Consider the following 17,143-nt stretch of genomic DNA (forward strand, 5'->3'; position numbering starts at 1 on the left):
AAGGAACGTACCGGACCAAAATAGTGAAGGAGATCATCGGCCGAGTGGACTGCCAATTCAGGTTGATAAAGGCTACCCAAAGGACGCTTCTGATCCCAAACCACGACAGGTAAGTTCGGTGCATCCCATACAGCATTAGATCTTTTGGCTGACTACTGGCATTCTCCCTCCCGTAGCTGGAAACCAACCAGAAAGAAACCCTGACGATCGAGCACTTTCAACCCATCTTGGCGACACTAGCAAATCTCGATCGCGACGATCCGAAACTAGCATTTCAAGCGGCTCGGTCCGTGGGGCTCTATCGACGTCTATGTGCATCATGTATGCCTAGGCACCTTAGTGGCGAGGATGTCGACTAGAAGAGTCAATTCTCGAAGGAGGCTAGCAATAACCCGAGCAAAGAGAGGAATGGACCTCAGCTTCCTCATGATGAGCAGCGATTACGACTGCTTTCCTTTGAGCAGGCTTTGGAATCATCGTGGGAACGAATGACTGTCGTGCTCAATAGCTGGAATCAATGCTCGAAAAGTAGTCTGGGCATATTGGTGGATCTTAAAAGAACCGAATAAGGGGTTGCCAGTGGGAAGTGTGCCATGTATTTCTTTACTGCTATGTAATGAACCAAACAGAGAACAAGTGAAGTCCGTACTCAAACGTAGTGTCAATCCTTTGACGAGGTTTTGTTTTATTTAGAGAATGTTGTACAAAGCACATTCCCCTTTTCCATTCTCGACCCAGACCACACAGATAATACCCCGACTGCGCCTGTTCCGGACGGTGAAAAGGGCCTCATGGTCCAGACCTCCCTACAGCGTCTGCGTAACCCTCTTGTGCGCTACATTTGCGGCGACGTTGCCTCCTTTCAACCCCTCCCTAAATCCATCCAGTCCCAACTAACGCCCCAAGATGCATCGCACTTCCGTGTCGCGCGCGTCTACGGCCGTGACCGAAACATCAGCTTCGACTGGTACGGGGAGTACTTTGAATTCCCAGTCGTGCAACGCTTGTTCCAGACCGAGTCCTGGGGCATTCTGCAGTACCAGGTCATCCGGCGGTATCGCGAGGTGGACACGCAGGAGATTAGCGTTGTGCTTGAAATTCGTCTGCTGCGAGACTCGAGCGCTGGCAAGATCAGTGATTTGGAGTTGGCGCGGGAAATTAAGATCTTTTTCTACGTATTCAAGTGCAACGAGGAGCTGTTTGAGCTCAAGCTCTTGCCTGATTTTAGCGGGTTTATGCGCAGTACGACGGGTAGGAAGGTGATGAATTTTGTCGACTTGACTAGGAGGTGAATAGAGGAACAGGCTAGTCCGTAGAGATGGCAGGATAGAATGTTGACAGTGAGCCAGTCAGTAGAATTAAGCCAAGGCGATTTGCTCTGGTATTTTAACAGTGCGTTTTTTGAAATATTGACGTGTACCAAACCGATTGGGCTGGACCCACTGTCAACAAGAGCTGAAAACTAATTTTGATTTCCATTAGCAACCAGAGGACTACACGTGATCAATAAAAAGCGATCTGCGCCTTATAAGAAGTCGCTACTGGGCTGTTGGTGTCTCTCAATTTCCCACTCTTGCTAGAACACTCAAAATGCAGACCCAGCTAGGCTTTCCAAATGACCCCATTTTCAGCCAGCTTCGGAGGCTAGCCAAGCAGTCGCCGGGCGTGTTATTCCACGACGAATATGGTGTTGATGCAAGATATAGCGACTTGATCCATGACGTTATCCACCTGCGGGAGATCCTGCGAGAGCATCTCCCGAGTGCTTCATTCGACGAGCAGGGTTGTCTGCGAGAGGATGCCAGGTCGATTGCGTTTCTGGCCTATAGTGGATATAGCTTTATTATCAGCTTCTTTGCCATTGTGGCTTTGGGGGGTATATGTGTGCCTCTATGTAAGCCTTTGTCTATCGGGATAGTCTGATGATATGGTACTAAACTACGATAGCAACGGGGCTGAATCCGGACGAGGCGCTGTACTTTCTGAAAAAGGTCAAGGCAGCCTATATCTTGACTGAGAAGAGAACGGTCGACATGGCCACGACATTTACAGAACATGCCCGAAACGAGGGCCAAAGGGTGACTTTGATCACAATCACAAGAGCGGATCCCGCGATAGCGACCATCTCCAGCTCGACAGAACTCGAGATCAACCAGGAGCTGACCTTGCCAGAAACAGCTGGCTGCCTGATTCTATTTACATCGGGCACAACCGGGCCTCCAAAGGGTGTTGTTCTCCCCCGGAAGATGTTCCATTGCGAAGAAGGTATAACACCCGCAAAGCTCTATCTCGCATCCTGTCCCCCGCACTGGGTAGGCGGAACAGGACTGATCGACAGTGTGCTTGTCGGTGAAAACCTGCATATACTGAAGAGTGAAGCCCCTCCTTCCCGGTTCTGGGAAGTGCTGAGGGAAGGAAGAGCCACGGAAATGGCCATCTCCCCGACGTTGCTGAGACGTTTGATGGAGTACTACCAGGAAAATATCAGCCATCTTGCGGCTGAACAACGGAATGAATATATAGACGGGGCGAAGAAGCTGGAACGGGTGCTTGTGAGCGGCTCGATGCTGAATCCATCCACTTGGCGCTTCTTTGCTGATTTGACCGGTATGCCCATTATCAACGGTTACGGGATTACAGAGATGGGTGGGGGTGTCATTATCAACCCCCTGGTTCGGTCTATGAGCAGGTGTGTGCATGGCGTTCTTCCCATCTCTAATGTCTCCTAACATAATCAGGGCTATATCGGTAAAGTCATCCCTTGGAGAACAGTCAAGCTGTCCCACGGTGACCATGGGGAAATTCTCGTCAAAAGCCCAATCAGATTCTCCCAGTAAGACCAGACCATCTTCCATCTCCTAGCCATCTACTTACACAGACAGTTACATTGGCGATGAAGCAGCCACTGGCGCCGCCTTTGATGAGGAGGGATTCTACAAAACAGGCGATCAAGCCCACCGCGTCGGTGATGATTACTATTTCGACGGAAGGATTTCATCCGACTGTACTGTATTCCTATATCCCCTATGTCCCCATCAGAGTAACCAACCAGACAGTTGTTCGCTTCCACGAATACACGATATCCATTCCCGAGCTAGAGAGACAACTCCTGGATCTCCCATATATCACCGAAGCGCACGTCCTTCCAGTCAAAGACCACGGAGCTGGCGGGTTAGTAGCCGCTCTTGTGCGGCTTCAAAAGCAAGAGAGTGACAGCGTTACCCTGAAGCGGATACGCGACGACCTCGCTGCGACGAACCTGGCTTCGTACAAGTTGCCTGCCCTCTTGCGGGTTCTCCAGAACGAGGAACATGTCCCGTTGACGCCGTCCGAGAAGGTGTTGAAGAGGGAGTGCCTCCGGAAATTCTTCCACATCTCCGAGTACATACCGGATCCATATGCCGTGGAAGGAGTCGAATACTGCGGGAATCAGCTTGATCTGGCTGCTTCATCGCGCGTATTTGACTGGGGAGGTTTATAAGCTGTCGAGACTAGATAGCTTCTCCGCCTGGCAGAATCCGCAGTTCCAGGGCAAGTCATCCTATACATTCCTTTTACATATGTTTGTTGTTTGTTTAAGTTCGCCTCTTACTTACCCCTTGCTTCACTGCATGTTTCTCGAGTCCGTTTATCCCATAAAGTCTGCCAGATATCTCATCTAGAGAGATTCATGGGATTTTATCAGTTCTGATTAGATTAATCAGCTTAATCTCCATTAACTAATGCATTCTTTTCCCTTCCATCTTATCTCCGTTGGAGTAGTGCCAAAGCGTCGGCCTTAGGCTCCTATTAAACCCAATAGGACCTAAACTCCAACATAAGCCTACCAGTAACCTCTTGCATACTTGGTACCCCGTCGAGAAACATAGGAGATTATGAGGATTGTAGTGGACAGGCTTGTGTTATTCAGTCAGCTCAGCCGGTCACACTGCATGCGACGTGATAGACTAGCACAACAGCGAGCTATAAAGTGTACTGTATCCATCTTGAGAAATCAAAACAAGAATTTCAACTAAAAGGGTCTCAGAAGAACAACAACCCCGTTCGCATCGTCATCATCGAATCACGGGATGTAGCCAATCATCCCCTTACGAGTACCCCACTCGTGTCCTTTTAACACATGACTATCTATTAGATTGGGCGTACACATCCTCAATGCGTTTTATCGAAGATTCAAACTGGACAACAGGGTCCATAAACATTTGCAGATTATACCTAAATTATCAGTTTATTATTTCCTGATAAGAAAGGTTATGATCCAGCTACCCTCCCGTCTAAGCATTCCATTCATTATATGGATGATGAGCATGATAATTCCTCGGCTGATAAACAGCTGAAGAGAGTTTACTCATCGCTGCTCGCACAAGACAAACCTCACTCAATCCCCCTCAAGATGCGGTATTATGTCCGCATAATTTCATGATGACACGGCAGTAAATGACTGTGATACCCCGTCGCGCAGCATGGCATGTTATCGCCCCAATGTCGAATTCAGCTGGTACGATGGGGGCCTGTGTGGCTTTTTTATATAGAGAGTATTGACAAAGTATTGATAATTGGGATAGATGTGGATCGAAGAGTATTTTGGCGATTGTACTGTTCCTATTGATCCGGAGAGATGAAATGCAGGGTATATATAGTTATGCCGAGGTTGTACGTGAATTTCATCTAGAATTGCAGAATGTGTCTTACAAAAGAAGATAAATACATCAGGAGAAAAATAGAAGAAGAAGATTAATGAAGAAAAGAGACCCCCATTCAGGATGAGTGGTCCAGGGGAATAAGAACACTGGCAGCCTCAAATATCTCAGATAGGTTGTATACAACTCCTAGTCAGATCAACACGTCTTGTCGCACATTGTAACTAACTATCGGCGGAGATACTAGCATTATATTATACGATATATCCGAAGACTTTATAATTTTAATATATTAACTCGCTAGGGATTAGCCCGCGTTATAGGTAATGCCGGCTAGAACGGGGTTAACGGTGGATTAAGTAGTATCTCCGGTGGAAATAAAAGGGGCGACGTATTAGGTGGCAAGTTAGTGCGTAGAAGTTAGCGGGGGTCGAGAAAAAGGGAGTTAGACAGGTAAAAGAAGAGAAAGTACGTCGACAAAGCTACGAGGAGGACGAGCGGTGTTTTATAGATTGAGGTGCCGGTTTAGGACGGTAAAAGCGGCTAGAGGAGGCACTAAACCCGAACGGGGCAAGGGGATAGCGGAGACGGGTAGGCGGTCTAGGGCGGCAGCACGGCGGTGCAATAGGAGCCGGTTCTGGCCCCCCGCTCACCGTGTCCTCGTATACTTTAAGGTTTGACCTTAAAGAACGAGAGGCAAAGGAGCTTAAAAGATTCTTCTCCTTAGACGACATTAAGGCAGCAAAGGAAGTGAAAGATAAGAGGCCTAATAAGGTTAAGATAGACCTAATTAGTGATACTAAGGAGCTAGTTAATAGGTCTAATAATCTAATAGAGATAGATAATAATAGTGATAATAGTGAGAGTAATGATAGTGATACTAGGCCTCTACTACTAGAGAGTAGCACCTAGCTACGGGCATTAGGGAGAAAGCGGGAAAAAAAGGAGGACGATATATTTGAGACTTATTAGTGGCATTGTGGCATATACAATAATAAAATTGAATTATAATCTATTCCATTGATATTTAAAGTCTAGCAGAAAAATTAGAGAGAAAGGATATAACTAAAATACTCAAAATTACAGCTCGACAATGCATAAGTTATGAAGCTATGAAATCTTAGCATGTCTATAATGTTTGTTACCTAATTGGGTACCCAGGGGTTTTATTGGGTCACCCAGTATAACCCAAAACCATATTGGGTCCGAGGTCCAATTGGGTCGTGGAGAAGTCTAATTACTAACTATCCACTCCCGCCTAGATATAAAAATTCAAACGACCACAACAAATTAAATAAAATAGATAAAAATACGAGGATTAAAGATTCGTAATTGATCGGAACATATGCTATAAGGTACAATAAAAAAAAGCTGAATATTGCTTATCTAAACCTACCTCATGGGTCCGGTTTCGACTACTAGATTTGCGAGCTTTGCGGAAGTCTAGCTTAGTTTGAGCTATAGTATGACGGCATTCCAAGGTTTTCGTCGTCCCATGAATAAACAGGAATATTTGCCCCTCATTCACTGGATTTTGGCAGTTAATGCTGTGCTTCCCTGGCGCAGTGTTTTGGGGTATCTTCGGCGATTGGAGACGAGAAACACACGAATGCCAAATCTTGGACAACGGGAGGCTCAATTTCCTGCTGTCATGTATTCAATTCTGTGGAGAGGATAATGCGGGGGATTACGAAGGAGAAACCATAACACTAATAAGATCTCTCCTGTACGTCAAAGGGCCCGAAGGAGCCGAAGTATATCACGCTGGCTGACATCCAGCTCCACACTCCACACGCCGAAAAAGTTACGCGAAGCGTGCGCCCAATCACTCCCGGGCCGCCATCTTCTTATCTGGCCGTGGGCCCCCGAGCCAATCTGCCAAGACAAAAACCACAGGATCGAGTGAAAAGAAAAATACCGAGCCAAGACAATGCCAAGAAGTGAGCCGCAATCAATTAGAAAGCAACTCTTTCCGGCGAAGCGGACCAAAAGGCGGATCGGGCAACCAGCAATTCTGCTGCCCGCGAGCGGCTAGGCAGGGCTGCTTTCGGAGTCGCCTTCCAATAGAATGGGAAGTTGGCGACCCCCCGTATCCCCCGTTTGGCCAGATGGGCCAGATGGCAGGGTTCCACAGTGGAGCATGAAGGTTCCTGGGAGGCTTGGGGGGCAAATCACCGTAGTTTCTCTTTGTCATAACCCGGGGAATCCTCTCCCCAGGTGGTCGGTGGGTCATTCTTATCTAGTTTTCCATATCGAAGACCCCAGGGATGGGTTTATTACGGCTTGAGATGGCCCATTGACTTGGTTGCACTTCATTCCTGCAGGAAAATCTAAGCAATTCGGGATCCTGAATGATTTGCTCACCCTACTACCTTAGATGCGCCTCACCCGGGCTAGCGGAGAGAGACAGCGAGACGGAATGGCCGGTAAGCCACTGCCAAGGGTTGCCAAGTGCCCAAACTGTCCGAGCACGGCAAAACGTGGTGGTGGTCTAGTAGTACATTCTTAGGTCCGAGGCACGTCCAGGATTTTGTCTCCACTGCTTGCTTGAAGGGGGCGAAAGAGGGGAGAGATAATGGTGGTCTTGAGTTTGACCCCGGAATTCGCTTATAAACTGTGCGTTGGGTTGATTCTCTTATTCAGTCCCCCCTCCTCCCCTCCCCCACACACAGCTGTTTTCGTCTCATTTACTTCTCTTCCTCTCATTCTCATCTGCTACTGCGGCTTTTTTTTGGGTCAATTTGGCCTGTAGCAAGATGGGTCACCCCGACGAGATCAACGCTCTCGAGTCGCAGCCCGGCTACATCGACACCAAGGAAGGCGAGCAGGATGAGCCCGTGCAGCTACACCGGGAGCTCAAGGCTCGTCACATTTCCATGATTGCAATTGGTGGTGCTATTGGGACTGGATTGATTGTTGGCACTGGCAGCGCCTTGACGTGAGATTTCCTTTATTAAAACTCTACCTGAAATATTTCTAACCCAGACTTCTAGAGCCGGAGTATGTGGAACTTTTCCCAACTACTATCGACGCTTGAAATTGACTAACTATTCTAACTAGCCTGGCTCCCTACTCATCGCGTACTGCTTCATGGGTCTCGTGGTTTGGACAGTCATGTGTGGTCTGGGTGAAATGGCCGCCTGGCTGCCCTTGTCGTCTGGTTTCACGGGCTACGCTGGTCGTTTCTGTGATCCTGCTCTCGGATTTACCCTCGGATGGTGGTGAGTAAAAATTCATGCCAGTTTCTGAGAGGGAAAAGTACCAATCGTATTCCAGCTACTACCTCAAATACATTATTCTACCGCCCACGCAATTGACAGCAGCCGCCCTGGTCATCACCTACTGGCCGAAAACCTCTGCAGAAAATGTCAACCCGGGTGTATGGATTGCCATCTTCATGGTAGCAATCATTACCATCAACTACTTTGGTGTGAAATTTTTCGGTGAATTGGAATTTTGGCTCTCGTCTTTTAAAGTGCTTATCATTTTGGGCATAATTCTGTGCTCTTTCATTTTCGCACTTGGTGGTGGTCCCGATCACGACAGGAGAGGTTTCCGGTACTGGAACGAACCTGGTGCTTTTGCCACGAAATATGTTGACGGAAACCTTGGGAAGTTCCTTGCTTTTTGGTCGACCATGGTGCAGGCCACTTTTGCGTTCCTTGGTATGGCATTCCATGTTTCTCGCTCGCTTTCGGATTTTCTAACCCCATTGTCTTCCAGGAACTGAGCTTATTGGTGTCACCGTTGGAGAAGCCCAGAATCCTCGCAAGACCATCCCCAAAGCTATCAAGCTTACCTTCTGGCGTATCATCGTGTTCTATATTCTCAGTGTCCTCTTCGTTGGTATGCTAGTCCCCTATGACTCAGAGGACCTGGCATTCGCCACCAAGGCTAAGAACTCTGCCGCCGCCTCGCCTTTCGTCGTCGCGATGAAGCAAGTTGCCGCTCTTCCTCACATCATCAACGCCTGTATCCTTGTGTTTGTGCTATCAGCCGCCAATTCTGATCTTTACATTGCGACCCGAACACTATACGGTCTCGCTCGTGAGAAGAAGGCCCCCAAAATTTTCGCTCGCACCAACCAGGCCGGTGTCCCAATTTTTGCCTTGATTCTTTCGGCTGCGTTTTGCTTGCTCGCGTTCATGAGTGTTTCCAATGGTTCCAAGGAGGTCTTTGGCTACTTCACCGACATGGTGTCGATCTTCGGACGTATGTTCTACCTTTCCCCAAATGACTTAAGTATGTTCTGATATTGATCTGCTACCACAGTATTGACATGGATCTCCCTTTTGATCACTCATATCTTCTTCATTCGCGCTCGCCAGGCCCAGGGCGTCGATGAAGCAACCCTGGCTTACAAGGCACCTCTTGGAATCATCGGTTCCTCCATCGCCCTGTTTTTCTGTGTCCTGGTGGCCTTCACCCGCAGCTTTGGCGTGTTCATCCACAACCCCGAAAAGTACGGCAACTTTGACTACAAGACCTTCATAACCTCATATCTCGGAATCCCCCTTTACGTGATGGCTTTCACCGGTTGGAAGTTCTTCAAGAAGACCGAGATTATCAGGCCCCACAATGCCGATATCTGGACCGGAAAGGCCGAGATCGATCGCGAAGAGGCCGAATTTGAGGCCATTCTGGCCCTTGAGCACCAAAACCTCACTGGCTGGAAGAAGGTTTATAAGAAAACCCTTGCGTGGCTATTCTAGTCGCGTTTCATAGATATTGTTGGATAGATTTCGGAGCTTTATCTTCATGAGATATGTGTTGCCAAGAATTCATAACTGCGTTTAGAAATGAATTAAAGAATTATGATCAATTATCAACCATCTCACAGTGAATTCAAGCCAAGGCGTGCCTGTCTCTTGAGACAATGGTCTCCACTCATTTATAACGCAACCTTCATAGTGGTACTTGCTTACAGCCTTGCCGGCCTTTTTACAATGGCGTTTGATCGCATCCCCACGGGTTCGCTTTCGACTCGAATCGGCAGAACACATACTTTCCTGGCCTGTTGGCCCTTTATAGGCGACGTCGGAAGCGTTGTCGGGAGCGTTACTCTGGGTTCTGATTCTGATATCATGCTAAGGGAAATGAAATCTAAGTGTTCTCCCGAAGTTTATCTGTCTTATCTACCTTCTTTATATTTTTAAGTCTCGCTTTGCGAATCAGCGTGACAACGTCGACCCTATTCCTTTGTTCGCTTAGTAGGGGTAGCGTAGTGTATAGCTCCGGGTTAGACTATCTCGGGGTAGAGGGGCAGGGGGGGTAAAATGGGCGTAGTGTCTTAGGTCTATTAAGACCTATTGCGCACTTCTTACGTGGTCGCTTAGTGTCGGAGTTATTATCGGACGTGTCTATTTTAGACTCTTCGCTGTCGCTTAAAGTAGATAAGGAGGCGAACTTAAGTAGAGGTTTGGTCTTAGTTTTATCTTAGAGATTTTCCGGTGTGGTTTCCCTCTTTCTAAACAGTAGCAGTCGATCTATAGTGGGAGGCGGCCGGTAGCGGATAGACTTCCGCATGACCCAACCTAACCCGGACCCAACCCGGACCTAACCCGGACTGGGTTGGGTTTTGGGTCGGAGTCTTCGACCCAGTACTGGGTCTAGGTCAGAGTCTTCGACCTAGTACTACGTCTGGGGCCCTAAGTTGGGTTACAAACGTTATAAATAAGCTAAGACCCATGACTACATAAATTGTGAAATTTCGGGCTGTAATATTGAGTATTCTAAGGTACGTTAAAATATCTAACGGCTATTAGAATTTAGGCCTTTTTATAGAATCTAATATAGTGAATAGTAGAGTTTAAATTGATTAATTATCTAGCTATACTACTAACTAGTGGTACTTAAATATATTATTATCTCGACCCTTACGCTTCCGTCCTAAGGCACGTACCTAGGTATTATTCCCTAGTAGTGGTAGCACAGTATTGGATGGAAACCGGTGTGGAATAGGAGCGATTCTTGCAAAGCGTTGACGATGAGGTTAAAGCTGTAGTGGACCTTGGGAAGGCCAAGAGCAGTCTTGTTGACTCGCTATTGACAGCGGCGATGGGTTAACCGATGCGCGCAGAGGATTTCCATTGGATGTCACACCGACGAGTGGAGTTGTTGAACTTTGGTGCGATTTTCCAACGGAGAGGGTGCCGTCGGTGCCTTGCCTAATTTGATGCTCTACTACGTCTTGTCGCGCCTGAAGTTCCTCGCGCGTTTCCCTAGTTTTCTCTGTCTGTTGCAAGAACAACCTGATTTAAGCTTGGTTAACATGTGTGATTCTTTGTCAGATCTGAAGATTGCTATGTACACATTTTATTATAGTGTGTGTGTGTATCATTTACCTCGACCCCTCGCAATGAAGCGATACGTAGGCTACAGCAACTATATATATCCGTGTACATACATGTAAAGCGTTCCACTTCCTGGAAACGAACTTAGAGCCTCGTCAAGGCCTACCGTGGCCTACGCCGTTCGTACTGTTAGGCTGCCCTTATGGCGCGCGACTGCAAAACCGCTGTGATGCCTCAGTGAGATTAGCGGTTGACGTCAAGATTACCAAAAGTTCCGAGTGCTTGCACTGAATTTAATCACTCGGCGCTTTATTTAAAAAGTGGAATAACCAAGGCCTATGAAAATGGACGACGTAGAGTATCAAAAGAGTGCATCCGCTAAAGCTAGTTTCATCGACGTTAATTGAGAGCCCAGTGATCATCCTCGGCCGCTAGCATTCCGATATACCATTATCATAGCAAGACTGATAGCTGTCCAACAACCCCACTTGTCCATAGAATAGGTGTAGCGACAGCGACGCGGCCATCACTATTCAGCCGTTGTACAGCGACAAGCTCAGCATTCGTGAGAAGAAAAGCATAACGGGCTCTGTGCTGGTCCATATAAAATATCACCTTAGCCAAAAACCTGTTTGTATTCTCTTTGGTCTTCCAGGTTCGGCGAAAACTGCATTGAGGATCTCCACTTCCAGGAAACCTTCAAATTTCCGGGGGCTTTGTTGACGCCAATGGAGAGACTAGCACCAACTACGATAAATGCAGTATCTGTCCTGAACTGATCAATGACTCCCGTATATCCTCCCCCATCTATTGTGACCCCCCAGAGCCGTTGAGCTGCGAGGACCCGAGCAAGTTGTTCGAAGCCAGCTCGAAGGGCGCATCTAAACGCACCTTCTCTACGTAAGCCTCCAACCGCTTCACAAACGTCAGTATAAGCCATAAATACCATAACAGTAATTCACCCACTTCCTGGGGTAAATACGGATAAATCACGTTGGTGTCATTGGATACCGAAAACCCTTATGGTACTGCGAGACGAATGTAACGAGCCCGTCCTCACTGAATATATTGCGATGACCGCCGCTATCGGTATCATCGGTTGTTCAATTCTTCTGCTACCTTCCTAATAACTTTGCTGGTTACTATTTTTGTTCAGCCCGAGAAGAAAAGTCGGATTATCTGAAGTAAAGAGAGGTCTTCACATCCTGAAATCTGTAGTACTGCTGCCGGCTTGAGTCTTCGAATATCCATTGACTATTGACTGGGATGCCGAGAATGTCCTATCTATCCGCTCAATTTCTGACAGTATTTCTAATCCAAAGGTGTGTCATACCCAGGCCTCGAGAAGGCGTTGCCACCACTTCTGACCGACTTTTACTAATTCAATGACCTTTCAGCACGGTCAGTATTTAAACAGGATCTCAGCAATCATGTATTGCGATTTCTCTTCTGCTCTTACTGTAGCGGACCATATCAGAAGGTGCGGCCAATCAAACAGCAACTGGTTGCACTACATCGTCCTACCAATGACTCATTTACCCAGTCCCCCTCACCGGAGTGATATCCAAGCTATCGCTACATCATATATGTATCCGATAAATGTCGAAGTCCATTTCGGAGCTACCAAATATGCTCCGGCAAAGAAAGAGTCAACCTCTCTCTTCTCCTTTCACGTTGTCTAACCGTTGAGCAAGCACTTGACAAGGCCAGTCGCCTTCCAGGTTCAAACTTTCAGATCGTTTAAACCCTTGAGACTCATAATATTGGATCAATTTGCCGTCGCCACCTGCATAGCAATCCACCCGTAGTAATGAGACTCCAGCTCCGTTGGCAAGATCACGTGCATATTCCAAAAGTCGTTGGCCAATCTGGTTGCCAGCCCATCGTCGATCCGAGACTAATAAGCGCACGTAAAGCTCAGGCTCAGAGACAGCTGGCACATAAGGCATCCTCTCTCCAATAGCAAGCGCTCCTATGATGACCCCCGGAGCTTCTCCGTTCATAGTTTGGGGGTTTGTATTAGAGAGTTGATTTTGGCCCAGCATGGGCGTGTCATCAGCAACCTTGATAGCGAGCCAAAGACCAAGGCCGGTTGTTGCAAATTCTCTGAGTCGTTCGGCGCGTTGTGGATTCTCAGAAAGCGGTGCTGCTCCCCACTGCCCAATTCTGTTACGCGATACTAGCCATTTGACTGCGGTGTCTAGGAGATGGAGGACTGCCGGAACGTCGTCCACTGTTCCCCGCACGATAGCCACTTTGTGGAATCCATTGTAAACCGTTCTTTGAAAACTTTTAGTGAGTGTCTGTGAATGGCCTTTCGCTTTTGTTCTTCATTTGATATTGTCCCCTTCTGATCTACCTCTTCTTGAGTAGATTGGCGCTTCGAACAATAACACTCACTTTGATGCCATTTATCCAAGCAGTTTTGATTTGAAGAGAGATGGTTGTCAAATAACCTCAACACATTCAACTGATTCGAAAACTTTGAGGAGATCCGGACTAGAAAAGAATCTGCCTATTCCTTCTGCGGTTCGTGATCGTCGTTTTCAATTCCTTTTCAAAGTTCTTGTCAGAATGCGGATGCGTGGTGACTGACCCCTCAGGTAAGTGGAACCATCGTTCAGGTGCGTACATAACTAATAGCCAATAATTCTTGATCGTATGTGTCCTAGTTTCGTTCCGCGGGGGTCAGTGCGCGGGAACAGATAGCGGTCGGTTTACCGTTTTGGGAAAGCCATGCGTAGATTTCTCCACGGCCCAATTGGACCCGCATCCAGCCCAACCCAACCCAACCCAACCCAACCCAACCTAGCTTTGGGTTGGGTTTTGGGTTATACTGGAAGGCTGAGGAATTTGTATCCATGCGGCCCCGTTTCAGCCTCAGGCGCTGTGCGGGGACGGGGGCCAGAGGGCGGGGACAGGCTTTTGTCTCAATGTCCCAAATGGGTCGTCCAATTCAAAACAAGAATCTACTCTAAATATGACTTTAGGATAAGGTTTGCATACAAAAGGTGCTGCCCGTAATTCTCAAATCAGATAGAAGAAACGTACCCTAGTATCCGTATCCTTAGTGTCTAAAATCATAGCTTTTATCATCAGAGTCTAAATAATAGCTTTTGCGCAGTCTTAAAGGTAAGGAATTAACTGGAGGCCCTGGTCGAGAAACTGAGGAAATATCCGATGTATTTTTTAGATGTGGAATCCGCAGAAAACCTGGTTCTATATTAGAACTGGGTTAAGTAGAGGGTTGAAACCTAACAGGTTCTTATTGCTAGATATGATATGTAATTTAGGACAATGCTTTCAATATTACAATTATGCTTTATGACCAGGTGGGAGATTAAGGAAATGTTTGTGTTTGCACTGCTCTGACGATGAAGACTGGACAAAGTAGTTTTCGTACAGACATATAACCCATCGTGTCATTTGTCGGGTGTGGTAGATCCTAATGGAATAAGAACACGCCAAACAGAACATCTGAAAATTTGAAGTAGATCTTTGGGTTTGGTTACGACGTGATGGAGAAAGGAAAAAGAGGGTTTTAGCATATACAGAGGGGATCGGTAATTACACCCCCCCCATCAGTAATTACACCCCCCCTGCCTGAATTTCCAGGCCACAATTTTTTTCTGCCGGCAATATTTCTGCCACCACCACAAACTTGAGGTACTTGCGTTTAATATGTAGCCCCCTAGTTAAATAAAGTCCCTTTCGTACTCTACCACCACCATGCCAAAAACACAGCACTAGTCCCAATTAGGAAATAGATGCTGATTTCAAAAACTTATGTAGAAATGAAGGAATTGGCCCATGCAGCGGCCGGCCGCTATTTTACGTTGAATTCTTTAAAGAGTTGCATGAGAATAGTGAAGAAAATGAGTAATTTGTATTGCATTAGCTATTTATGGAGCTCCCTGGCGCTTCCTGAGGCGATCAGACCAGGAATCCTCGTCCTGAGATGCCCATGAAGCTATTCCCGACCCCTAAGATGTAGCCATGCTTGGCGGCGATGCCTGCTGGGTCTCTTCACGGCCACGGCCACCTTCCTGAGAAGCTTGTTGAGCTTCTTGGGCCATAGATGAAGCTATTCCCACCTCTTGCGATGCCTATTGTGTCCCTCCACGTCCTCTGCCGCGTCCACGGCCCCGTCCACGGCCCCGTCCGCCTTCCTAAGAACCCTGTTGAGCTTCCTAGGCCGTAGGTGAAGCTATTCCTACCCCTTGTGATGCCTGTTGTGTCCCTCCACGTCCTCTGCCGCGTTCACGGCCCCGTCCACGGCCCCGTCCGCCTTCCTGAGATAGTATGAGCTCGAAGCCGGAGGGGTCTCGCTGGGTGGAGGTGTCTTGGGTGCTTGCTTAGGTGCTTCCTTGGGTGCTTGCTCCGCCGCCGATGAAGTTCCTGGCGCCTCGGGGGCGTCCTCGCCGGCGTACTTGGAGAGGATCCTGGAGTAGGAGTAGCGGGTTAATAGGAGGTGCAAATACACTATACAAATGCTAGTGTTGATGAAATAACTTAGGCTCAAAGCTCTTCTCCTCTTCTTCGTACTGCATAATAAGATAAATGCACGGAAACCCTGCCGTATTCTTCGAATTATAGCGGCAAAGTGGAGGAATAGGCGGCTTATCCTCTGCTTCCGGTAGGTAATGGTTGTAGACAGCCTTCGTAAGCTTGATTGCTTGCAATGAAACCCGTCGATCTACTAATTTGAATAGACGCCAGAGATTCGTAGACCTTCTTACCTTCTTATTCTCGATCTTAGCCGTGACCTTATCGAATTGAAGCTTTATAGTATTCTTAAAGGTGCGAAGAACAACTAGTAGATTATTGGTCGAGACTTAAAGGTCTTGCTTAAGCAGCCAGTGAGCTCCCTTAGTCCGAGAGGTCGAAATCTCATTGAGATGAAGGTATCCGGAGGTGTATTCATAAAGGAAATACTCAGGGTAGTCGTCTAGCCATTTAGTCTATAGATACTCGAGTAGAGGCATAAAAATCGGCTCTTTGTAGCTTTCTTGAAGCTATTTCCATCTCTCCTATCTCTCTTCCGTAGTGACAGCGTAGACGACACGAATCCACCGCTTTAGCATTATCTTCCACGCTTTATCGACCATTTCTCGAAGCTCTCGGTCTCTCTCTGCCTTCGTCCGACGCTATGAGGAAGCTAAGGAAGCGGATATATTTGCTAAAGCTTCAGTCTCTTGCCGAGCTTTTGCGAGCTACTTAGTAAGTAGCGGACGCGCTTTCTTTAAGATATTCATGTTGATATGCTATAGATAGATCATATGCTTTGTAGAAGGGAAGACAACCTTCATAGTATTTATTAGCGCCTACTCCTTATCGGTAAGGATGGTCTGGGGTGCTTAAAGGCCGAGAGCTTCGTAAGCCTCTGTAAGATAGCTTAAAATGACTTCGTAGCTATTATCCTTCTCGTCTTTTATGAAGGCGAAGCCGACGTAAAAGGTTGAGCCCGTAGCAGTGAAGCCGACGATATCGAGTATTGGAAGGCCGTACCGGTTAGTTTTGTAGGTGCAATCTATTGAAATAACCCATGAATTTGTCTTAAGTAATGCTATACTCGTCTTATATATATAGAAGAGGGCTGTAACATGATTCTTATCGTCAACTTTATACTTAAAGATCCATTCGCCGTCCTTTAGAAGCTCTATCAATAGAGCTTGAAGCGGAGTACGGCCGGCAAGGAATTTAGCATGAAGCTTCTTCCGGAAGTTGTAGATATCCTAGGCATTAAGGCAAGTCTCTGGATTGTCCTTTCGAAGACCATGAAGGACCTGACGGGTAGGAAGGCCCTGCTCAAGCTGCTTTTTGACGCTATCTGATACCGTAGAAAGCTTAATACTTCGCTGAATTGGGTGGGTTGACAGAGGTGACGGACCATGGTTATGTGTCGAATCCTCCACCGTAATAGACCACCTACCCGTCTCGAGACTTAGCCGAAGCGCTATACTGAAGGGACAGTTATTGGCAAGTGTCGTAGTCTGGCGCTCCGGAGGTCTATCAGGTCGCTTTCTTATCGGACGACCTCTGTCACAACATAGTCGGACGGTCTTCATGACCCCTTTCTTAGTACGTTTTGAGCGGAGAATTGAGACTGCATAGCCATATTGACGCCCTAAAGCATTGATCGTGGTGATTCCGTGCTCTGGCGTGTCGTAGTACGTATCGAGAGGGGGTAGCGGGAATGTATGGAGGCTT

At 47.3% G+C, this 17,143-nt stretch overlaps 6 protein-coding genes across 6 annotated transcripts; 4 read left to right on the forward strand and 2 right to left on the reverse strand.

Annotated features, from left to right (window-relative positions):
* Positions 1-25: 25 nt before the first annotated feature.
* Positions 26-359, forward strand: PENARI_c098G06338 (uncharacterized protein; the record flags this gene model as incomplete). The annotated part of the gene is made up of 2 exons (XM_022637821.1): positions 26-109; positions 177-359. Coding segments are annotated over 2 exons (267 nt in total), but the record flags the coding sequence as incomplete, so codon positions are not given.
* A 432-nt stretch (positions 360-791) lies between these two features.
* PENARI_c098G11141 (uncharacterized protein) lies at positions 792-1,316 on the forward strand (the record flags this gene model as incomplete). The annotated part of the gene is made up of 2 exons (XM_022637824.1): positions 792-1,242; positions 1,297-1,316. The coding sequence occupies 2 exons, from the start codon at positions 792-794 to the stop codon at positions 1,314-1,316; spliced, it is 471 nt and encodes a 156-aa protein (XP_022482325.1).
* A 274-nt stretch (positions 1,317-1,590) lies between these two features.
* Positions 1,591-3,481, forward strand: PENARI_c098G04205 (class I adenylate-forming enzyme family protein; the record flags this gene model as incomplete). Its single annotated transcript, XM_022637820.1, has 5 exons — positions 1,591-1,894; positions 1,948-2,672; positions 2,739-2,833; positions 2,883-3,004; positions 3,057-3,481. 5 exons carry the CDS (start codon positions 1,591-1,593, stop codon positions 3,479-3,481), a joined length of 1,671 nt encoding a protein of 556 aa, XP_022482320.1.
* Positions 3,482-7,396: 3,915 nt separating this feature from the next.
* PENARI_c098G10444 (uncharacterized protein) lies at positions 7,397-9,352 on the forward strand (the record flags this gene model as incomplete). Its single annotated transcript, XM_022637823.1, has 6 exons — positions 7,397-7,578; positions 7,634-7,640; positions 7,701-7,861; positions 7,917-8,305; positions 8,364-8,852; positions 8,913-9,352. 6 exons carry the CDS (start codon positions 7,397-7,399, stop codon positions 9,350-9,352), a joined length of 1,668 nt encoding a protein of 555 aa, XP_022482322.1.
* A 2,388-nt stretch (positions 9,353-11,740) lies between these two features.
* Positions 11,741-15,483, reverse strand: PENARI_c098G03491 (uncharacterized protein; the record flags this gene model as incomplete). Its single annotated transcript, XM_022637819.1, has 5 exons — positions 11,741-11,848; positions 12,267-12,323; positions 12,607-13,213; positions 15,151-15,375; positions 15,446-15,483. 5 exons carry the CDS (start codon positions 15,481-15,483, stop codon positions 11,741-11,743), a joined length of 1,035 nt encoding a protein of 344 aa, XP_022482321.1.
* An 807-nt stretch (positions 15,484-16,290) lies between these two features.
* Positions 16,291-17,051, reverse strand: PENARI_c098G08373 (uncharacterized protein; the record flags this gene model as incomplete). Its single annotated transcript, XM_022637822.1, has 2 exons — positions 16,291-16,668; positions 17,019-17,051. 2 exons carry the CDS (start codon positions 17,049-17,051, stop codon positions 16,291-16,293), a joined length of 411 nt encoding a protein of 136 aa, XP_022482324.1.
* Between the last annotated feature and the right edge of the window lie 92 nt (positions 17,052-17,143).

Source organism: Penicillium arizonense (genome assembly GCF_001773325.1).
Source record: "Penicillium arizonense strain CBS 141311 chromosome Unknown PENARI_contig098, whole genome shotgun sequence".
In the NCBI taxonomy this organism is placed as follows: domain Eukaryota; kingdom Fungi; phylum Ascomycota; class Eurotiomycetes; order Eurotiales; family Aspergillaceae; genus Penicillium; species Penicillium arizonense.